At 30.5% G+C, this 24,794-nt stretch overlaps 3 protein-coding genes across 5 annotated transcripts in view; 2 read left to right on the forward strand and 1 right to left on the reverse strand.

Annotated features, from left to right (window-relative positions):
* The first annotated feature begins 937 nt into the window (after window positions 1-937).
* LOC125070113 (calmodulin-like) lies at window positions 938-2,750 on the forward strand. The gene is made up of 4 exons (XM_047679814.1): window positions 938-1,119; window positions 1,198-1,366; window positions 2,312-2,509; window positions 2,622-2,750. Exons 1-4 carry the CDS (start codon window positions 938-940, stop codon window positions 2,748-2,750), a joined length of 678 nt encoding a protein of 225 aa, XP_047535770.1.
* An 831-nt stretch (window positions 2,751-3,581) lies between these two features.
* Window positions 3,582-9,020, forward strand: LOC125070009 (FAS-associated factor 2). Its single transcript, XM_047679674.1, has 7 exons — window positions 3,582-3,900; window positions 4,046-4,295; window positions 4,483-4,666; window positions 5,340-5,609; window positions 5,822-5,996; window positions 6,419-6,556; window positions 6,809-9,020. The coding sequence occupies exons 1-7, from the start codon at window positions 3,766-3,768 to the stop codon at window positions 6,965-6,967; spliced, it is 1,311 nt and encodes a 436-aa protein (XP_047535630.1). The 5' UTR covers window positions 3,582-3,765; the 3' UTR covers window positions 6,968-9,020.
* A 4,352-nt stretch (window positions 9,021-13,372) lies between these two features.
* LOC125069668 (cytochrome b5 reductase 4) overlaps window positions 13,373-24,794 on the reverse strand; it is a 61,962-nt gene continuing 50,540 nt past the window's right edge. For all 3 annotated transcript variants that reach the window (XM_047679190.1, XM_047679188.1, XM_047679189.1), the window contains 8 exons: window positions 19,062-19,208; window positions 18,761-18,829; window positions 18,044-18,678; window positions 17,692-17,908; window positions 16,947-17,134; window positions 15,186-15,286; window positions 14,017-14,106; window positions 13,373-13,782 (listed from right to left, as the gene is read on the reverse strand). In XM_047679190.1, coding sequence (XP_047535146.1) covers window positions 13,554-13,782; window positions 14,017-14,106; window positions 15,186-15,286; window positions 16,947-17,134; window positions 17,692-17,908; window positions 18,044-18,678; window positions 18,761-18,829; window positions 19,062-19,208 — 1,676 coding nt within the window. In that variant the 3' untranslated portion in view covers window positions 13,373-13,553. The remainder of the gene's footprint in view (window positions 13,783-14,016; window positions 14,107-15,185; window positions 15,287-16,946; window positions 17,135-17,691; window positions 17,909-18,043; window positions 18,679-18,760; window positions 18,830-19,061; window positions 19,209-24,794) is intronic.

A 24,794-nucleotide genomic window follows, 5' to 3' on the forward strand; every position in this document is an offset into this window, starting at 1 on the left:
ATTTTCGAAATGCAGATTATTTTATATTTTTATATGTGATACTTATGTTGCTAAAGATTACAATTTAATAAAATAATGAGTAATTATATAATATAACTTAATTTACCATATTTCCCATTTTAATTATGAATGACGAATTCAATCTGGAAGCAATCATTGTAATACTGTTTCCTAGACTAAGCTGTGTACTTGTGTAGTGATTTTTATAAGCCCATGATTTGCCAGTTAGTAATTTTCAAATTTTTGTTAATAAGACAACAACAACAACAACAATAAAGTTTGAAGGATGAGTGTAATACAGACACGAGGAAAATAACTTGCATTGGCTATGTATGTATGGAATTGTTAATATTTCGTACGGGGCGGTGCTCGCTCGTTTGCCTATATTATAAAAAAATAAAAATACTCCTTTGTCAACATCCCGAAAGAAGCTTCAATAATTTAAATATAACAACTCGTTTTTAAAAATGAAAATAATGAGTCTACGATGCTAAACGGGGATTTATTCGACAGTTGCCACGATCTATTGGATTTTGAAAAGTAGATGATAAGAAAATAAAAAAATACTAAATACTTGCCCTTTTAATGATTCATCATAAAAAGAAAAAAATATGAAAATACTGCGTGTCCGATATTGATAGTTTAGCTAAACCGCCAGCGTGCATAGTGGTAGCCATACGGAAGGGTAGAAAATATTAAAAAAATATATTCGAACGCGTTAGATATGGAAAATAAGGAAGGAAAAGGAAAAATAAAAGATAACAGTAAGAATTTTTTAATTTTTTATATGTACATACATCAAACCCTAATACAAACTCTTTCAGATTATTTCAATTTTCAAGTGTCTGTGAATAATTTTATTATCTGCTATCGTGAGACATTAGACAATACAATAATTTTTAAAATTTGTTAGTTTATTATTATTTTACCAATAAAAATGGCAGTTTTTGATGTTTTTAATCCCTTACAGAATATGACACCACGGTTCACTGAAGAGCAATTGTCTGAAATAATTGAATGGTTCGACGACAATTCAAAGCCTCTATTAATTATTGATAATGGAGAACCAATAAATGTAATAACTGTTGAAAAAATAAAAGATTTTTTGGACCTCAAAAAGTATAGTATAGATTAGTTCCAATAAAAATCACAATAATAAAACCAATTTTGATTCATAAGTGATTGTTAATTTTATAGATTTCATAGGCGTGATTTTCATTATCCAAGTTATGCAGAAATTATGAATGAAGTAGAAAAATTAAAAGCCGGAATTATAAGAATGATTACAAAGGATCAATTCATATATATGCTAGATAAATGGATTTTAATGCCTGACATTAAACATGAGCTTAAACTAGCATTTAAGGTATCTCATATCAATAAAGAAAAAGTTTATAAATAACTGAAATAAGAACACTTTCTAATCCAAACTCGCAACTTTGTTGATCGTAAAATACGATTTATATAAACAAAGATTATATTTTACTAAATAATTTTACTCTTGGATCTTCAACCATAATTCTAACAGTTAGACAGTCTTTAGAGTTAATGATATTCATTACGATAGATTTTCAAAAATCCAAGTTCATGTTCTCTGTTGTTGTGAAATACGCTTTAAACTTAGCCCCGATGAGGAGATGTGGTCTAGTCCAACATTGGAACATTTGGAGCTGCTACTTACCTATAATTGCAAACACAAGAGGAATAAATAAAAATGAAATGAATATGAAATATTATTATTTCATATTCATTTCATGGATTCGCGAATAAAGGGTTATTGAATGTTAACGAAGCTATTATCGGGATTTTTAAAGTAAAATTAAGGTGGATACTTATAAGTAATTAAACGGAATACTCTCGTATTATAAACAAATATATATTAATCAAGCACTTTTTGTATAAGTTAAGTAAGTCTAACGTTTGTTTATCTTTATTCCTTCTTCGATTGAAATAAGGTACGTATATGTAATTCGCTGGTCCATAAATTATATACAAGCTAAAAAAAGACTGTAGCCCCAAGTCTTTATTGTTTAGTAATAATTATTAATGAATACAAATCAACCAACATGAGCTTTGCGTATATTATCTTATTCATGAAAATATTACAAATTTGCATTAATTAATGTTTGTGAACTTTTTTTATAATCGTAGGTATAATTATGCAACAAAGATGCAAACATCGTGCGAGGAGATCGGCCGCTAATTGAAAACTTTTTTTATTATGACTGTGTATAATCATTTTGTAAATTATATTAAACGAATTTATGTAGTTATCTCTATTAATCATTAATTGTTCATTTATTTTGAATAGGTATTCGACACCGAAAAACGAAATTTTTTGGAGACAGATGACATTAAAGTTATAGTAACAACTCATGCAGATGTATACAGTGAAGCAGAGACTCGAGAGTTATTACGAGATGCAAATGTTCGTGGCGATGGAAATATTTTTTATGAGGATTTTGTTGAAAGCTTATTTAATGTTGCTCCTGAACTTTATCAATTAGAGGTAAAATATATATGTATATTTTAAGGGTTATGTATATAACCCTTAACATTAATTTTAATACTAACACCATAATAAGCACATGGAGAACAATTAACAAATTCATTTTTATCAGGCTCAATATCTGTACCAAAATCCTCATGAAGATCCATCAGTTTTACCAGAACCTGAAGAAACTGCACCGACTCCAATAACAACGGAAGGAGAGGCGAATATGCCAGTAAAGGATCAGAAGGAATCATGATTACGTGCAATTAAATATTTTTCAAAATTTAACTGTTATTATTTCTAACTAAAAGATAGGTATAATTTATTCCAATAATAATTAAATATCTTTATGACATACATAAGTTGTAATATTTAACTGCTAATTATTCTAGAATACATATTAGATACTCAATCCAAAATTAGGGCCGGTATTTAGCATAATTCTCAGAGTAGTCATAATCGCCATCATCATCACTTTCTTTTCTAAAGACAGAAAATATGGATTTTTAATATAGGTGGGATATACATACATTAATGGTATTTTTTAAATAAGTCTCAGTTAAACCAAGAAATGGAAAAGAGGCGAGGGCGATTAGTGCAGTTCATTCTCCCTGACTGTAATGCCGTCGTGTTTGGAGTTGGACTCTACTACCAGTTACCAACTCCATCAAGTGGAGTGGAGTCATATGCCCATCTGGTTATAAATATAAATAAAAAATGGAAAACAAATGAAGTTATATTACCTTAAAAGATATATTCTTCTTAACTAGGCTTGATTGCCATTGTCCGAACATTTAATATTTTTATTGTGGTGTTTAGACAACATACATATGAACAAATACAATAAAAAATATAAAATAAATAAAAAGCCAATTTAAGGTCAATATATCAGAAATAAGTATTCAGTAACCATTAATGATTATTATTAAAAAGTAATTAAAAATTACAATTATTAGAAGTAAGAAAATTCTTTATAAGCCATATAATTTTTAGTGAAGCTTTGAATATTAATAATAATCTTTGAATTGATATTTTCAGTATTACCATTTATTAAAAAAGTTAATTACGAATGACATGTCATGCATGACATGTCAACTTCTGTTACCTAGATAATGTGTACCGAGGCATTTTATTGAGAAAAACATTTTATTCTAACCATTTTCTCAACATTATTTTTGTGTTATTTTTGTTTATAAGCACATTTATGTAGAGCTACGTGATACTTTATATATATTTATTCTATTGCTAATATCTTACTAAAAGTTATAGCAATGGATCTAGAAGACAATGCACTGGGTTTGACCCAAGAACAAACTGATAAAATTCTACAGTTTCAAGATTTAACAGGAATCGAGGATATGTCAATATGCAGAGATGTTTTGCAAAGACATCAATGGGACTTAGAGGTATAGACTCAGTTCCATACAATTGCAAGTTTCTCATGTATCCATAAAACAGTAACTTTGTTTTTATTTTTATTATTATGATATTTCGAAAGTTTTTTACGATAAATAGATATTATTTTATTAAGAAAAGACTGAAATTTTTTAGGTAGCAATACAAGAACAACTTAATATACGAGAAGGTCGACCTTCTGTATTTGCGACGGAAGCAAGGGCGCCTCCAGTCGTACATGACCACATAGCTCAGCAAGTATTTACAGATGAGACTCCAGAAGGTCCCATCGGAGTGAGAGGACTACTCCGCTATGTTGTCAACTTAGTTGTATCAATGTGTTATAGTACAATATCCTCTGTATTGAACTTGCTTTTAAGTTTTGTGAGAAATGATGAAAGAAGATGTAAGTACAAAATTTAATTTAGAGTTAGTACTATTTTTAATTGACATTTATTATAGCCTTATAATGCTAATAATTCATATTCAAAGTTTTCATTAAGTTAAAGTAAAAATTTTTGCTGTTGTTTTACATTAAAATCATTTTGTATTTTGATAATAAAAATTAACATTCTTTATATTTATTTTTCTAGTGGTAACAGACCCACTCGGAGATGTGATGACTTTCATAAACACCTATACATCAAGATATAACCCACACCCTGTGTTCTATCAGGGCACATATGCACAAGCACTAAACGATGCTAAAAATGAATTGAGATTTCTTATTGTGTACCTCCACTCAGAATCAGCTACAGAGACACAAAACTTTTGCAGGTAATACCATACACTAAGTTTTAGTTTATAAGATGTATTAAACTAATAATGAATAAAAACAAGCATTTAAATTATTGTCAATAATTATATTCTGACATCACGAAAAGTTTGCAAAAATTCTATAATTTCTTTCACTCATAGACACACTCGTTGAATAATTTCAATGGAAGTTGTCAATCAAGAATTGGCCAAATTTTAGTGATTGATTAACTGCTAAGTCCATTTAGACTAAATTAATCAAAACCATTTTTGATAAATTTATATGCAATAAACCTTATCATTGCATATAAATCAATACTAACTCATATATAACATTTTACTAAGAGCATTCTTATGTACCATAGCCTGAAATATAGCCTTCTATGTAAAGAAATGCCATATTTTTTTTAAAATCATATATTGTACATTTATTTGGAATTTGGAACCTTTAACTTTCTTCCTGCAACAAAAAGTTAACAAGTCACAAAAACTATAATAGAACACTGGTAAAATATTTATGCAATATTTCAATTAATTTTGTATCATATATCTCTACTAATTTTATTAAGCATGATTAAATTTGTTTGTTCGTTTGTAAATATTTTTGTAACTTTATAGAGAAATCTATGTGTTAAAATTGTAGTGAAGCAATAGACTGTGAGGAAACTTGCTAAAAAATGTTTTTTTTTTCTAGGACAACACTATCAGATCCAGAAGTGATCCAATACATAAATACTCATGGTCTCTTTTGGGGATGTTCTATTGATACATCGGAAGGGTGGCGGGTGGCACAATCGGTGGGAGGTCGAAGATACCCACTGCTGTGTGTGGTGTGCGTGCGCGAACATCGCATGACAGTGGTAGCACGGAGTGAGGGTGCCTGCGCACCGCAGCAGTTGTTAGTGAGACTGCAGAGGGTGGTCACAGAGAATGAACCTCATCTCGCCGCTGCTCGGGCTGACAGGTTTGAAGTTTTATATAAATAAGTGTAACACTACCAAGTTGATGATATATTGATTTAAATCATAAGAGTTTTCATTTAATTAAACATAACAAAATCTATACCAGATTTAAAGTATAAAAGTATTTAGCCTTCAGATCAGTTATACGCAATGGAGTCGATTAGAGTAGTGTAGCGAGGAGTAAATCTCGCGTCTACAATGCAATGCGTTCCAGAGTGGAGCGCGAGGTGACGGCGCGACTGCGCGCGGCGCAGGACGAGGCGTACGCGGAGTCGCTCGCCGCCGACCAGGAGAAGGAGCGGCGCCGCGCCGCCGACCGCGCCGCGCGCGACCAGCTGCAGCGCGACACGCTGCACCGCCAGCTGCAGGAGGAGCAGCGCCGCCTGCAGGTAAGGCCGGTCTCGCCGACGTCTATTATAATTTTCATGCCAATTTACAAACTCGTGCGCAGCTGATAATGATCTAAAGTGCAATCAAAGTTAATCGTTAATAGTAATCGTCTTATAGTTCCATAAACTCATCTAACCATTGATGGTCTCTTATGGGCTATGTATGATACCGATGGTATGAGATTTTTATTTATTTAGTATCGTCATTGGTCGTCATTTAATTAGTTGTTGTTGTACTTTGTGCAAGGGCATCTGTGTAATTAGTGCGAGTTTTTGGTGAGTATTAGCACTTATCACTTACCATAACATAGTTTACTATATATGTATATATTTTATTAACTCCTTGAAAGGTTACTTGCCTTGTATTGATAATAAAATGTAAAAATAATTAGTGATGATTTTATTATTATATTTATTTCTAGGTAATAGCAGCTCGTGAAGAAATGGCAGCCAATTTGCCAGTGGAACCGTTGCCTGGTGCTGATGTCGTTGTGTTACTCATACGACTCCCTGGAGGAGAAAGACTCACTCGGCGTTTTCTTTTCTCTCATACCACACAGGTACGTCTTTTATTTATTATAGTCAATAATATTCTGTAAAAAAAATTGTCTCTCAAGAATATGCATTCTTCATATTATTTTAATAAAGAATTATTTCCTTTCATAGAATGATACAATAATTTAGTAGTGCAACTAAAACTAAACTAAAGAGTTAAAATATATAGATATTAAATTAAAAATAATAGGCTGATATATATTTGTTTTTCATTAAATGTTATATTTAGTATATGGTTTATTAATTCTCACTTTCAGGATTTGTACGATTTCGTGTTCAGTAACTCACAAGCTCCAGAAGAATTTGAAATCACGACCAATTTTCCAAAACGTGTCATAACTCGAGGAACATCAAACTTAAAAGACGTCGGTCTCAAAGACCGCGATGTGCTTTTTGTCAATGATATTAACGCATAGACATTTTAATTAATATGCTATCGGTATCTAATTTACAGAAATGTTAATGAGTCGTAGACAACATAAATATGAAGTCATCATAAATTAATGTCTGTTTATGAAAATATGTTGTATAAGTTACTTATAAGTCTGTATAGTGTAAGTTGATTCATTAAAGAATACTGATGGATTGAGATGCGATTACAAAATTAGTTGTTTATTAAAATCTTATTCATATTAGGAGCGTAAAAGTCTATTTCATTTATTTATATTTTATGTTTTTCTTTCTACAAATAACCATTTATGACAAATTGTTATAAACCTTACCATCGAGTTATTTCGGATGTAAAATGAAACTGATTTTTAAATATGATTTTATCAAGGCGTCATAATGAATGTTCCACAAATACCAAAATTATATTGATTATATCGAAGGCAATCGAACCGTTTTAAAAATTTTAAGAAAATATATTTTGGTATGATGAAAATATTTATCGTAGGGACATTGTTTGGAAAATATTATCTGTCTCTCTAGTTATCGCTTTACGCGTAGGTTTATGGTTTTTCTAACTAACTTTGCCCAGTGAGAGTTTTTAACACCAAAGCACTCGCAAAGGTATCCCCGGTTACAAGCAGATGCCGGTAAGATAGCGTGTACACGATTATGATTGGTTAGTGGGAATTAAGGCGTGCATAATATTGGATAATTATAAAAAAGTCGACTGAATGTACCAATCGCAGGTCAAAACGATACAACCCCTTACGCATTTACCAATCAAGTGCTTTTGATTTTCTATTATTTTTACTTAAGATTACCAAACAGATAAAAATAATTATGCCGTTTACTTATGGTAAGAGAGCCGCCCGTTATTGAAATATAATTTAGAAGTCTTGGTATAAAGGATAATTGTTATTTAAATATATATTAATATTAAAATCGTTTTTAAATGGGCTTTCAACATTCGATCATTATATTTCATATTATGTTAGGAAAAAAAATATCGGACGATTGTAAAAATTGTAGTTATGAATTATGATTAATGATTATTATTATAGTAAGTTTTTAACTAACTTGAGTTTTAGATCTCCAGCAAAACAAGATTGTTTTTGTAGCATGTAATTTTAGCTTAGTAACAATCAAAGTCTAAATTTCTTAAAATTTCTGCATAAGAGTAAAACATGCATAATAAATACTAGTTTTTTTAAGATTTTATTAATGTTATTATTTAAATAAAAAATTGGGGTTATTTAAAAATGGTGTTCCATTTTCAAATACTTGTGATATGTTGGTTATTACATGAAATATTTTAATTAATGTTTGAGTTTTTTCTTGCGCAAAACGGTCCTTTTTAAGACGTTATTGTCTTCAAAAGTATACGATATATAGCTTATTTTTATTAAGGATGGGATTTTTATGTATTGAATGATAAATCCAAAAACATTTTACATCGACTGTCGAATAATTGTTAATTTTTTTTGTAGAAATACTAAATTGTTCATTCTTAAATAGAACTTTATCTTGCAAGAATAATGACAAGCTATAGTTATGTTTACAAGGATATGTTCTTAGTTAACTACACCAGTACTGATAACATTATTTAGAATTCATATAAGAGTGTCGAGATTGCATTAAGTTTAATTTGGTTTATATTAATATTATTTAAAAACCTTATACATATCAACACTGATTGTTTTTTTATGTATCAGATCGTTAAATTAAATACATATATAGATTCAATGGTGTGTAATTATTTAAAAATATAGTTTTGTTTTTAATATGTATTCCGTAGCCTTTTGCGAGTTCTAAATTTAAACTTAATTTATTCGGTTAATTTTGGATTTATTTCAATGAAACGTGTATTTAGCAGAATGATAACGGTTTTGGGCACCTTGTTAATTTTTTAATATATTTCTCTGCATTTTAATTCGCTTTTGCTTAAAAATCTTAAGTTTTTTTTATTTGTGATATGTGGTGTGTAATTCTGGTACCAAAGGTGCTGGAAGATGACAAGCATTTACTTTTGATGGATTGTGTAAAATATTATGTTTTGTTGTAATATAATGTTCCTTACGAGTCTGTTGTTTTATTTTTAACAATAATTGAATTAAGTATAATCCTATAAACTTTCATAGCTAAGTTTATATAATTTTGTATTATTGTACAAAGCAAGGGAGTGCCTCTTCGGATACATGTATGCCAAAATAGGCAGCAGCAACACAATGCGACAAATATCTATCCCGGATGAAAGAAACGCTTTCGTTTTATTATAAGGATATCTGCAGATATTTTTTTGTAAATAACTACTTTGTAATTAGCGGTCCAGACTTCTCTCACATAGTTAGTCAAAAAAAAAAAAAATTTGGAATAAATGTAAAAATAAACTTTTATCACTTTTTTGTTTTAGTTAGGTGTGGCGGTTTTTCTTATTTACTAAACATCAGCAGACCTTCGTGGGAGTTGTAGCTCGTCGTGTTTTTTTCTTCTTTTGTTTTGAATGTTATATATACTCATTATGATTTATTTATTTTTATGTGTTTGTTTCATATACATTCATTTACTACTTACACAATTTTAACATACACAACTTTTAACAGACATGGATTTTTAACGTACTGAGATATTACCTCTTTGCTTGTTCAACAACTAAATAGATCATAATATATCTATAGATAACTATGAGTAAATTAATTCAAATTGGAAGCACATCGAGGGTGGCATATTAATTTAGACAGCAAAAAATGATGATGAGTTAGAAAAATTAATCCATAGAGTCAACATTGATTTAAAGGAAGTAAGACACTGTAAACATAGATCTTAGCACATAATGGTCCGAAATTAGAAGGGTGTACTCAAAATAACTACTTAATTCTAATCTTTGTCATAACAGTCGTCACTAGGACGAAACAGACTAACAGAAGACGTAGGACCTATTAAATAGAAGGAATGACATGAACAGAAACAAAACAAATCAAATGAATACACGTTTAAAAAGTGAAAATCACGTTCGGATATAACATCAAATAAAAAAAAAATATATTTTCACGTCAATGAAAATACTTTAACCGAGAATTGGATCATTTCCATACTGTTATAACAAAAAGGGTGACGATGGAAGTATCATGGGACGTAACATTATTACGTATTATCCGTTCCAAATGCTGTTAGGATGAGTCCTTTTGGTAAAAGACGTCGAATGACGTCAACTTTAAGTACCGTTAGCAACGCTATCGAAGTTATTTTCCTACACTGTATTCATTTATTTTAAATTCTCGCTAAGGAAATGTTATGTTATGTCCTTAGTTACTAAGCTAATAAAATATATACTTGTTTAAACTTTTGTTTGATAAAATATTAAGGCTATAAGGTCATTTTTTTCTTCAACATTTGGTCTGTCCTTTTTTATTTGCTTTGTTTTTATTATATTTACACGTATAAAGTTACTTTTAAGACATTGTTTACCTAATTACTTCAAAGTTTTGCCTTACCCAATTAATCTGCATGTTCTTCTGTCGCTACACATACTCTCATATAATATACGCCTCTCATATATATATAAGCATATTATATATAGAAAGATGCATATATTTTTTCAACTAGGTTGGCGGACGGGCATATGTGCCAACCGATGTTAAGTTGTCGCCACCACCGCCTATAGACATTGTAATATTTTTTTTTTTGTATTTAATGTACAACATCCACGGGCTCACAGTTGCCCGTGCCTTTTTTTACATTTAATAAAATATTAACAACAGCAATACGCCACCAACCAACCTTGGGAACTAATATTGTAACCTGTAATTACATTGGCTTATTTCGGTTTGGAGGGTGAGTCCAAACCGAACAGGTTTTTTTTGTGGGGAAATGCGTAATGATTTTTTTTACAAAATAAAGTGCACCGGAGCCTATGTATAATTTTTGTTTTGTACTGTAGATATATATTTTGTAAAGAATAATATAAAATATTGATAAGAAGTTAACATAATTTCATATGATTAGCAATAATAAATTTAATAATCCGCTTAAAAGTTCTTCAATTTACATAAATTGAAGAAATAATTAGAGGCGTCCACTTCTTTGATGATCTATGGCCTTCAGATCTCTAAATCCATCTCTGTTTTTTTTCGGATAACGGGATCGATTGTTTTTTTCGGATATTAATGGGAAAATAAAAAACGATTCTTCATTAATGTTATATTTCAGAAAAAATTAAAACAATACCAAAACCCATCTTACCTTAAAGTAATCATTTCACTTGGAATGTAGGCACTTTAATCATTATTTATTACAAAAAAAAAATCGGCTAATTAACACTCATTGCATAATTATTTATTTTTGAAATTAACTATCAGCCAATAAATGGTGGGTATTTCATTTGAATCTAGAAAACAGCTATTTTTTTTTTAAGATAAATCATTCTTTTTTTAATAATATAAACTTAATAATGACTATATATGTATATCTAATATGTTTATTTAATAACGATAAAACCAAGTAGGTACGTTAAAAACACTAAGATTGTGATATGTCAACACAGCAACTTAATAGTTGCTGTGTTGACATATCACATTCTCTTTCCTTTAAGTATTAACTTAAAGGAACGAGAATGTGAGAAGCCCTATTTATTTAAATTTGAATGATAATATTTGACTGGAAATATGTTTTAAAATTTTATTAATTTAAAGAGTTTTAATATTTATTTAATTTTTATAGGTTTAATCACATTATTAATGATATATTAAAATTTTATGGAAATGTGGATGGATTAAAATAGTAACTCCTATTTGTGACCATTTTCTAAATACATATATCATCTACACTAGCCATTATTGCTAGAACCAACAATAATGAAATACATAGCCTTTCTAGTAAAACTAGTTTATCACACTTTTATTTTATTTTCTAAAGATCTTGGACATTTTATTATGTTTATTTTATCATAAAAAAAAATAAAAAATGAAAATAGTGGTAACATATAAAATATAAAAATAAATTAAAGGTGTGACCAAAATTTCAAAAATATATGTAAAAACTTTTTTTTCGTCATTATTAGTTAATTTTTTTATTGAGACCACTAGAATACACGTCACAATAAAACAGAAATAAACATTATTTACAGGCAAAATAAATAAATGTTGGATGGCTTTTAAATCTTTATTTTATCTGTTTTGTTACTTTATTAGGAATTGGCTTTTTAAAAACTTTATTAGCAATGTTTTTTTTATAATTTTCAATTATTTTCATAATCGTAAAAGAATAATTTATGAATTCAAAATTAATTAGTCATTAGTTAAAATTTAATAAAGGTATATTTATATAAGTTTTTTAAAATTAGAACTATTAAGGAAAGATTAACATAATCATTCACTTATATTGACTTGGTGTTATTTATTATGTTACTTTTAATTATTATTAAAAATGTCTCACTCATGGGACGATATTATTAATTGTTTTTTACAATTTGTCTTCTTATATTAATTAAGGTAATTGCTTATCGGTTCTATGAACTAATGGTATATCTATTATTTGTACTCAGCGTGACGAGCAGAATTGAGACTCACATCTATAAACAGCAATTCGACCCATACTTACTTATTAAATACAGACTATTGAAAATACGGATTTACACTATATATATGTCATTACGTGTTATTTTTTAGAATTTATCTTTTATAATCGCTTAAATTATGTACATGGAAACGGTTTTTAGACCTTCTTACATCTATAGCCTATTCCAACCACAGCCAGGGATAATAGCCATAAAAAATATTTGACATCGAATTGAAATCATGGATTTTCGAAAAAATGACGTTTTAAACGTTGACGAAACGTAAATTTAGTAGTAAAATTAGATTGAATATAAGTAGTTACGTAGTCTTGTTTTATAAATAAAAATATATTCATCAAAAACTGTTGGTGGTATAATATAGCTTAGCTATTAGTAAACTGTACGGAACACGTAAATTAATCATTTGTTTAACTTTATTCTTTCTTTGGTTGAAATAGGCTATACTATAATATATTTATAAACTCATAGGAGAGTAATAAGTTATGAATATAAATTATTATAGTAATATTATGTGTGTTATTACTATAAGCATTTCAACGGGCTATTGACCATGTTTTTTGTCTCGTGAACAAGACATTCGTAGATAATGTCGAAATATCGAGCTCCACCAAATAAAAAACATGGTAAATATCCCGTTTCAAATACTTATAGTAATAAAAATAACCATGTTAATTTAAAATCTTATTATGTGTGTTGATTTAAATTAATTCTGCTTTTCTGTGAGTTTTCGTCTTTATATAATTAAAAATACACAACTATCATTTTTTTTTAAATTTAAATAATGTCCATTTAATTACTTAAACTCTAAAAATTATAAACGCAAAAAAAATTCAACAAAAAAACAAAGCCATAAACACAAACGCTACGATGATGAATAAAATTAACAATAATAACAAAATAAACAATATTGTAACGGACGTTTCCGAGGAAATTTAAAATTGTTTTGATAGACAAATGTTAACAATATCGGTTTGAAATATTTGCACATGTAAGTAAACATTCTAACATGACACATACATCCAACGTCTGTTTATTTACACTTATCCTATAAAAGCATGTATATCATTCTCTTTCATTCCAAGTTTCTTTAGCAAGTCGAGACTAGTGTGCGTGAATTCCGTAGGACCACACAAGCAAGCGAAATGTGGCGTATCTTCTGTGGAGAGGGCTTTTTCATCCAGGATTTCCGAAAGAACTTTACTGCTTATTCGACCTTTTTGTCCTTTCCACGAACAACTGGCGTTTGATAAAACGTGTTCTATTTTCAATCTAAAGAAAAGATGCATTGAATTTATTTACCATATAAAGTATGGCCGCACTGTATCTTGCTTTTTGGTTTGTTAATATTTTCATTCGCACAATAATACGATTAAAAAATCCAATTAATTATACACTTGACATGAATTATAAATGAATAAAAATGTCTTTCTGAATTAGTTATTGATGTGATGAAACGTTTGTTTTTTTAATTTAAAAGCGTTACATTGTTTTTTTTTTGTTTACCTCTCGTCTTGCCTCGCTATGTCTTCGAACTTATTCTTAAACAGAATATCCTCTTCCGTTTTGTTGAAGAATAGTAGATTTATCCGTTCACTATAACAAATGATTATATGTCAAAATATTCTTTACTCTTATTTTATACTTTAAATATTACAAAAACAGTCCACTTTTGGGCAAAGGCAATCAATGAGGCAGAATTTTAATCAATATAGGTTAGCTCTAAGAGATAAAAACTCAGCGGCGTTTGCCCGAATTTTCAATTATGATATAAGTACCTACGTGTTCTAAATTATTGGACGCGCCGACCCCTACTTATTAGCTGTACATATATTTACTATACCGACTATTTCATTATGAGAGCACGTTTTTGATCAGCAAGAGTGGAAACGAGATGACAATATTAATAAGCTTACTTTATGCACACAATACGTAATGTCGTCAAGGTGTACGTGTGTCAAGTTTATGGCAAAACTACTATTGTAAATTTACAAACCTACAAGATCTCATGTGATATATAAATTTAATATATATACATTGTAAACGTCATATAAACATAGGGATTGTTTCTGACTGTCTCATTCTTGTTTAGGTACAGATTGATCATGCGTGCAACCTCATGGCGTAAGCGTTCGTTGTGTAATATCACGTATGTGATTCAAGTCTCCTTTCACTGATGTAGCTGTCATAGTCTTGAAGAAGAAAGAGAAGGAGGAGCGGGGTTGGCCGGGAGATTCCGCTCAAAATTCTCAATAGCATCCCAATTTTAGGATGTTGGCTTTGAAGTGCATCTGTGTTAGTGTGTGTCGTATGCTATAATAGCTGCTCCGCAGATGGTTAGTCATGGAAAGTAGCCTTGGTTGATAATAATTTGTCTATTATTAATATCACAATATTTTAAAAAATAATGGATAAATTTATTTATACTTTTTTGCTCTATATATACTCCAATTAACACAATTACATAACTATATAATTAACATTTATTGCCAATAAATTAGACAAATTCGAGTAATGTCGAAATCACTTCTTAAATAGATTTTTCTTCCATAAGCAATTTATAAATATAATATTATCCAAATACCCTTACGTATTATTTCTGCTCAAACATAAAAGTAGATTCTGATTAAATAGTAAACAAATAATACGAAAACAAAAACATAATATTTACTCACCATCTCGGATTTGATCTCGCTAGCATGAATCTTAATAACCCCAACATTGGCGTGATGCCCGTACCTGCCGCTATTAAATATAAGATTTTTACTCGCTTCAGCTAGAAAAAAACAACATAATTATCAATCGCTTACCACATTACTGGCTGTTTTCAGTATAATAAAGCTAAACGACTGAGGCGTTCACGCACCCGATTGATGGATGTTGACAATAAAAGCCTCAGTCGGCTTTTAGGATATATCCGGCTTTACTCTACTCAGTCAGAACCAATCTTGTTGGCGGGCAAGCTCCAATCACTTTTGAAACATTTCTATTAAATACTTTTAACTGATACGGACTCTTAAAATTGATTCTAATTTGAAAATAAGTTTTTTTTTATATATATTTAAAAAAAAAAACAGACGTAAATGGACCACCTGATAGTAGTGGTCAACACTGCCTATAGGCGTTGGTACCGTAAGACATTTTAACCGTTCTTAGATCGCCAATACTACCAAACTAAGATGTTGTGTCCCCTGTACACTCGTGCATTCGCCCTTAAGCCGGAATACAACAATGCTAAGTTTCGCTGTTTGGCGGGTAAAATATGAGTGGTAGCCACCTGGGTGGCTTGCATAAAGCCCTACGACCAAGTAAATATCATATTTACATTATACAAATTCCTACAAACATTTAATTTTTGCTTCTTAAATGTGCTGCGTATTTTAAACACGAACCCCTTAATAGATACTCTATTCTAGAAGTAGTTAGGAAGATATACAATCGCTTTGACGTTAACAGCTTTGCGGTGAGACGTTGGTTCGTGTATAAATTGTAAGCACAAAGATACTAACTACTAGTTAACTATTCATAATTTGTACTTTGTATATATATTTTAAAAAAAAATTTGAAATTTATTTAAAATTCATTACATTTGTCGATTTGTAATTAATAATCAATTTTATTATATATTTGTTTTACGTGTAGTAAAAGTGTTGTATATAAACAATTATTTATAATACTTACCAAAAAAGTATTAGAATCGTCCTTGATGGAAATTAGCTTACATTTTATTAATTAAATTCGATCATTGTATTTTGTACATCTGTGTTAGCAAATACAATCACGAATGATGTCAATTTAAATAGAAATACAAAAATGTTCAATGTTCCTCATTAATATATAGATTTACCCTAAATATTTTAAAAAGTATTTTTTTATATAATTAATACGTATTTAAAAAAAAAAATCTCCTATTTCAAGACATCTCCAAAGATAATTTACTGGACATTAACCATCAGGAAGATTAGAATGGAGCGTGCTTCCGAGACCGTTTTTTTCAAGCTCTGTTGGATAGGTCGTTGACTTTGGTCGTTAATTATCCTTTTCCTTTTCAGAATTAAATTCGGAATATGAAGCGTAAAGATTCATCAGAATTATCTATATCACTCAAAATACCAATTTAGGAAACCTTGTAAGTAACAATGAACATCTTTATATTACCTTTATATTATTTTGAAGTAGAGCTTAACGTTATTTACCTCGAATTCTACAAAATACGCGACAATGATGTAGAACGTTTTCGAGTCAATCCCCTGCGGCATTATCGTCACCCCGTACATTGGTATTAAATTTTTCATAAAAATGATACGACATAATATACATAAAAGATTGATCATCAACTTAATGTCGCCATTCCGATACGTCTTCGATTCTACGATATTATAAATAAATGTATATATTTTTTAATTTCTTAGCGAAATATTTTTTTATATTCATACCTTTTGTAATTGAAAGTTCCCATAAGGTCCCGAGAGTGTGACCGAGTCTCCAATTTTCAGGGTTGTTAGATAAGGAGAGAGAGCCCCGGTATTATAACGTTTGACTGCCAACTTCATAGCGCTGTATTCATTCCCGAAGTGGTCCCAACTGTCACCCACGGGCGTGTAAGAACGGATACACTCCTTATCTATATAACAATAATGAGAATACAATAAGTTGTACCTAATAATTATTTAATTCGTATTCAGAACCTAATGAACGCACGTTATTATTAGAAGAAAAAAAAAAGAGTAAAATTTTTAGTCACCCATCACACGCTAAAGAGTACATGTATGTAAAGGCTAAGGGGAATGATTTGATTGATGATATCGGGCGATGCAATCTATCAAGCGACGAGTTAACATTTAATACAAAGTTTACGTGATCTCAGTATACACGAGAAACTTACTGTTGCTATTTCAGAAATAAAGTATTAAATTCTATCGCATCAGCCTAATTTAATAATTAGGCTGATGCGATAGATGAAATTTTATTAGTAATTCATGAAAAACTAAAATAATTTTTAGTTTTTCATGAATTACTAATACAATTATATAAAATACACTTTATCAAAATATTAAAAATACTACCACAAATCATGTCGTTGCTTGCAATATTTACAAAAAATAAATAGTATCACTAAGGCTTAACTTGTTACCTAGGCTATTTATTTAGCCTGGATTATAAAAATGTTCAGTTTGTTACCGTTAATTTTATGGTGTACTCGCACATGGTGACCCAATGGCACTACGACCGGCCCAGATTTAGGTGCCAGTGCTAGTAGGGTTGTGTCGTGCGAGATCCGTTCTACGTGCATCACTCTACATTCAAGTGTACGAGGCGAGGATATATGAGTCGCTGAACTGAAAATTGTCTCGCCTATGTTCTTCCAGACTTTATGTGTAGTCTTTAGCACTGTAACCTGAAATCATTTCTATAATTTAACATTATGATTTAAAACATCATCATTGTTTAGACAGAATTTGAATCACAAATATTATTTTTTCTAATAATTAAATAGAATATTTAATGTATAACGTATATTGTTTACATTTACCTCTATTTTACCGCTTTCAGAAAACACTCTTATCTGCAAAGGTTCCTTTATAGCTTCTTCGGGCACTAACTTTAATGTTCGTAGCCATCCATTAGTCGCGACATCTATGAACAAAGCACCTTCTGAAATCCTCGCACAACCGCCGGGATTACTTAAAAGTCCCGTATATACCGAGATAGTTAGCTTTGTCGACGTTTGGATCCAATCAAAGCGCAATGAAGGCGGCGAGTCTTTTGACTGGTCTGCAGATTTCAGTGGACTCGACGCCGCCCTTCGGCTTATAGACACAGGCAAATCGCTCGACTGTATTAAACTCTGCATTATTTTGCTGGGAGGACTTCCTTTGACGTTTTCCTCGCTTTTAGCGGTTATTTTTTTTCTAACGGGTGTTATGCAGTTTGCTAAGTTTTCCATCGATTTCCTTACTAATTCCTGAGCTTTAGACGGTTCTCTGAGCCGGTCGGATTTCGGTGATGGATTTGAAATGTCAAAGAGTTCGTCACCGTCCGGTCGATCGAAACGAAGAGGTCCCACCAAGCACTTTGCTAGAAGTGAATCGTAATTGACCCACGGATGTACTTTATCGAAAAGCTCCGTTGCGTCAATACCAGCGCCTCTCATAAGTTCGTCAGATCCTAAAGATAATTATTTCATTAATCATAACTTTAATTATTACTTATACAATTCAGAATATTTATGGTTAGTCTTAAATTATACCTCCGGGATGGTAAGGTAGATAATATGTAATATTGTAAACGCGTCCTCGTATTGCTAACCATGCGTCTTCTGAAAATAAAATAAAATAATGAGGAACACACATACTATACAATAAATGTATTGTTGCTTTTAGTTGTCCTATTATTTCAGTTTTACATATTTTATGAATAAGTTTATCATTATCTTGTTTCGAATTTTAAATAAACATTAAATGAGTAAAAACTTGATACTTTATCTATTTATGAAATGGGTAAAACCACAAACAAACATTTGACATCGATATTTATAATAAAATATTTACTTTCTGTGTTGTGTGTAGCGAGTTCGGCGGGAGTGACTGGTCGGATACGACCCCCAACTCCTGTGAGGTCTTTTCCAGAGTTACCGAGTCGAATCCAGTCCATGAGACTGTGGCCGGGTTGAAGGGCACATTTGTTACGTGGGTTGCCTGTCAAAAATAAATAATCAATGAATATTAATTATATTGAACGTACTTTAATGATATAACTGAAACGCGTCTCGGTTTTATCCTTAATTATGTTACGTTTCATGTTAATGAAAATTCAACGTTGTGGTTTTCATCTAATATTATTAAAATCTATGTATATATAGGATACAAAAGTTGGTAGGGCTATGTGTAGAATTTTCTAGGTTCATTCACTAGTTAGTTTACCGCCTGAATGAGAAAAAATGCAAATAGCGACATGACATCTTACAAATGATTTTTATTTATTAGTCCATTTGCTCATCTACCTTTCCAAAATAAATGAAAATCAATCAAAAAGTTTTTGATTTATTGATCGAGAATGATTTTACCGAAGAGTGAAGTTACGTTAATTATTAATAAATGGAATTTATGTTTTTAAGCTCTTCATTATCTTTTCGACACGAGACAAAGATTAGAGACAATAGACTCCCCCTAAATTCAATTAAAGAATTCATAAATATTCAAGCGTAGTATATTTCATTACATTCAATTACATCTAAAATAATATTTGATGTAATGCTTTTTGTTTACGTTAGAATGCTTAAAAAAATGTAGAAAGGTTTCCCTCAAGGCCTCTTAGACTACTGGTCGAATTCAGCATGAAAAACGGCACACCATTTGTCTGTAATTCTTCGCAGTTACTCTTAAGCCTTTTTTATACTAAAAAACCCTTAACATTTGGTTAATACAAAGGTCAGGTAGACGAGATTCTTAATGTTTCTTATAGTGTTACTATTACTCATGTGCAATAGAAGTGTTCGTTCGTTAGCTATGTATGTGGATAACAGCATTTAAAAATTCCGCTGCTGGACAATCAAATAACGAGATTTCCGGACGAGAGGAATAGTAAACACAGATCTAGTGCTTAATATATATGCTCAACAGTATTGCTCATTATTTAACCTAACGATCTGTATCTACAAAACTAATGTGTGGCGACATTTATATTCGTCGGCTTAAATGAATTGTACGGAATAAGTTAGTTAATTGCGAATATACATACACACACACATACACCTATACATTGGAACAAACTAAACCAATAATTTGACGAAGGACATTAATTTTATTTAAAATAAATGCTAAAACGAACATAAACTGGGAAATTAGTGTTAGTTAAAATACTATAAAGAAAAAATATAATCGTTTTGTGTTTGGACGCTTACTGCTCATTCAAACGAATGGACATAAAACTATATTTTAAATTTATTTGTAATGACAAAGACTGTTATAATAGTATATATTTATCTAAGTATGAAAGTCTTCTTATTACTGATCCCAGTAAAATCTACCTCTAATTCCTTCGAGATTGCGTTCATAACTTGAATTATTTAAATTTAGATTGTCAGAGTACCTTCCATAAGAGATTATTACCCTCAATCCGGGCAGATTATTTATAAAGCTCAGTATACAATATCTCGATTTTCTTTCTCTTGGTAACATACAACAAAAAAAGAAATGTACATATAAAAAATGAATTAAATTACTTAATACAATTATAAAAACGAATAAATTAAAAATTGTATTTATTTTGAATGGTTGTTCGTTTCAACTTTAATTTTATTAAGGTTTTATATATTTAGGTTTTATTTAATTTAATTTAAAGCGTCATGAACCCTAAGCTTAACATTTTCGTCACGTTCCGCTCGGTCCGGTGTAGGTTTACTCTGGAACTTCCATTAGTTTCAGCCGTTTTAGAATTCGTAGCTTAAAATATATTTAGAGTAAATTGGAAGGATTTGTGTAAAGTATAAATGAACTTTGCATTGTATATAAGACTTGTCATGATTTCATCAGTATAAATAAAATACTGATTCAATTGTATTTGAACTGATTTTTTGTTGACTTGTTGCGTTTACTCGTTTATTTCCAAGCGTACTAATTATAAACTAAACTGTGTTAAATATATATTAAGTAAAGACAGCATGTTAACTCCCTATTCCTGGGCAAACGCCTCCTGTCCTGCAGAGGCTGCAGATACTCCTATACTTAGAGTTTATTCCATCACGATGTTCCATTGCAGGTGGTAAATAGGGTCGATTTTAAGTAAACATAATCGGATTCCGTTAAAATGTTTTATTTCACAATTAGGCAAGAAATAAATTAGGCATATAAAAACTCAGTGGTGCTTGCCCGGGGTTGAATCTTCGGTTAAGGTTAATGTGTTTTAACCACTAGGGCATTTCGCTTTAAATATATTATTGATAATATAATCAATAGAGTGTGAGTTTATGCTTAGATTATAGTAGGCTTAGTATTGCTATATGACATTGCGGAACATTGTTTCAATGTTAATAAATAAAATATATTTATTTCTGTTTACAATATAACGATTTCAACCTGAATGGAATAAAATGGAGTATTTAAAAGATCAACGTCAGATTTTATCAATACTGCCAGTCTCAGAATAAAGCTACTGCATGTTGAAATTTGAATATCAAGGTAATATGCAACCACTCTCACTATGCGGCTCGTCTATTAAAACATTTTTAACGCGTGATGTTGGTCATCACGTTATTTTATTTATTGTGCATGAAAAAAAAAGATCACGATGTTTAGGAGAAATTAAAAGTTGTAGAGTCATTGTTAAAATTATTATCAATATTTTGTGAATATAATTATTCACGTGTTCGGCTATAAAGGAAAACATCACGAGGAAAAAATGTGTCTAATTTCAATGAAATTTTGCCACGTTTATACACCAACCCGGATTGGAGCAGCTTGGTGGAGTAGGTTCCCAAGCTGCTTCTTATAATGGAGACTACGCCTTAGCCCATTAGTGGGACATTTACAGGATGTTGCTAGCAACCTGCCCCGGCTTCGCATGGGTGCAATTTATGAATACAGAAAATGATATAATATAAATATATTTAGCAATAGTGATATAGTGCTATAGCACTCAGGAATAATGTAGCAGAATGTTTTTTTTCAGAATTGGATCATCAGCTTCGGAGATAACCCCCTACATACGAAAAAACTATTTTTACCTATTTATAATATTAGTATATCCATTAGCATATATATAAACAGTGAGAACACAGGCTAAATAAAATATAAACTGCATCTACAATATTTAGCTCGCATTATGAAGTAAACGAAAGTTTCATGTTTTAAAATAACGTGTACATAAATAAATCTTGTGTTTCTGATATTGTAAATCTATTTTTACTGTCGATTTAAATCCGAAGCTTTAGTGCACTAAATCAAAATATACATTTTAGTGTAGCAGCGATTTATTATGTAATATTTACAAGAGGACGTGGGACGAAACCAACATAAATTAAATGTTTATCTAAAGCCTTAACAACGTTTTACCTTTAATACAAATATACATACTTCTCTTAATGAACCTCAGAAGCCTTGAATAAATAATTTAATTAGTCGTTAGTTTAATTAATACATACAGCATGTATGTGATTACAATGTTTAATTTTAGAGAAATTTATGTAAAATAATCATTACTCACCATCATTATCAGTAGTATATATTATGTTAAAGATATCTTCTGTGCCTTAATATCTTATCTATACTCTATTCCATCCATAAGAGGAAAAAAGTCAAATAAGCAACATTTGATAGCAAATTGGCGCGATATCATTGGTCGAGAGCTTGATTAATCTATAATATGCACTATGGATTTGCGAAAAAATGGCGCATTGAACATCGGCGTAACAGTTATTGGAATTTTTTAGTAAAATTAAAGTACAAATAAGTAGTTAAATAAACTCTTAGTAGTGTACAATATAGCTGAGGTATTAGCAAATCGCACGAAATACGTAAATCTAAGGTTTGTTTGATTTTTCCTACTTCCATTGGAATGGGGATAGACTATATACTAATATTATAAATGAGAAAGTAACTTTGTCTGTTACGCTTTTACATCTAAACCATTAAAACGAATTCAATGAAATTAGGTATGAAGCAATCTTGAACCTCATAGAAGAACATAGGATACTTTTTAAGACCTAAAATCTACGACTGTCTCGAACACGCTGGCGAAGCCGTGGACGAAAATTTGTATTTATATAGATTTTAAAAAGAAGAGGTATTGTATGATATTTATTCACAATATCATAAATATTTACCCGATGTGGTAAAACCAAGAGGGATATTTTTTCCCTGTGTTTATATTAACTACCTACAACTGGGAGAAGTCACTCAGTTGTGAATGGTTTGTATGAATGACCCTTTAAAAGCAGCTAAAGTACTCATGAAGATGAATCGGAACTAGGTTGACAACCGTGTTTTCTACTTATGTACGATGAACGCCTTTTGTTCGCACTTACAGACTCTAGCGTTAGGAAAAGCATAATATAATATATAAATCGTCAATAAATATAGAGAGATCCAAGCTATATATGAGGATGATGATGTCTTTATGGCCGATATTCACTATGATATGATAGATAGATAGATTAGTAATCAACGCCCAAGATATTATAGTGGACAGATGTACGTATGTACAAATCCAGGTGCACTATCTGTTATCACATTCATAATCCGTGAAAGTGATAACAGATAGTGCATCTGGATTCGTTAACGTAATGAGACGGAATTTCGATAATACCAAAGCGATTTCAGGTGAAGGTCCAACGGTTTTGAGTGCAAATTATGTATTTGGCATCGTTGAAGTGACCATTTAATCATATATTATGATAATTAGAATACCACAAAAAACATATCGCATAATATTCTTGTAACTAGATGATTTCTTCCTGCCCGATTTCGGTCACGACAATCCAATTAAAGGCCAATCTCAAGGGAGACTAGGCAATTACTACGCAGGACATATTTTATTGCACACAAACAAAGGTGCACTCTCTATTCCCTCATTCTCATAATCCAATGTGACAACAAATCCGATACGACCTAAAAGAGTTCATGAGTAGCATCAACGGCTTTACGTACTTTCCGAGGCACTTCCAACTTAGGGACTCCGGGCTGTTCTTAAGAATTTTTCGACAGAAAAACCCAATAACTTTTGGTTTTGAATCAAGAATCTGTGTTCATACTTCAGATGGTTATATCTAACCGCTAGACCAAAGAGACAGTTAAACTATAGGTAATAAGGTCGCCCTAGTAAATACATTGCATCACTTACATTTTATAAATAGAAATACGAAATCAAGATAATCATTATTTTCTGTTAATTACTTTAAAATAATTGTTGGCAGGACTATAGGAGGAATATTTCGCGTATTATTTATATTATACGAAAAGGACATATGTCTTCGACGTTTTCTTTTAGAATGATAGAGCCATAAAATTGTCTTTACAATTAAAATACTGTATACAAGATAAATTTGTTGAATTTAATTTATATTTATGTTTTCCTATAGAATTAGTAGTCTTTCGAGACCCTTTCATGCGTATATTGTAAACTATTTTCCAAATAAAGGAAAAAGGTTTTATCGGGCAGAGATAAGTGATCCTATAGGCAAGGGTAATTTTATTAAGGCTCGTGGCTTTTTATAGTTAATCAATCAATTCTTAAGAGATAGATAAGATAAGACTAAAAATTATTATCCTATTTGTTCTTGAATACGT

The sequence above is a fragment of the Vanessa atalanta genome, chromosome 16, assembly GCF_905147765.1.
Source record: "Vanessa atalanta chromosome 16, ilVanAtal1.2, whole genome shotgun sequence".
Lineage (NCBI taxonomy): Eukaryota > Metazoa > Arthropoda > Insecta > Lepidoptera > Nymphalidae > Vanessa > Vanessa atalanta.

Excerpts from the sequence above, each read along its gene's own strand:
- LOC125070113 (XM_047679814.1), top strand. The coding sequence starts at position 938 with ATGGCAGTTTTTGATGTTTTTAATCCCTTACAGAATATGACACCACGG. Across the intron at positions 1,120-1,197 it reads GATTTTTTGGACCTCAAAAA|ATTTCATAGGCGTGATTTTC; the intron begins GTATAGTATAGA and ends TTAATTTTATAG. Across the intron at positions 1,367-2,311 it reads AGCTTAAACTAGCATTTAAG|GTATTCGACACCGAAAAACG; the intron begins GTATCTCATATC and ends TATTTTGAATAG.
- LOC125070009 (XM_047679674.1), top strand. The coding sequence starts at position 3,766 with ATGGATCTAGAAGACAATGCACTGGGTTTGACCCAAGAACAAACTGAT. Across the intron at positions 3,901-4,045 it reads GACATCAATGGGACTTAGAG|GTAGCAATACAAGAACAACT; the intron begins GTATAGACTCAG and ends GAAATTTTTTAG. Across the intron at positions 5,610-5,821 it reads GCCGCTGCTCGGGCTGACAG|AGTGGAGCGCGAGGTGACGG; the intron begins GTTTGAAGTTTT and ends AATGCGTTCCAG.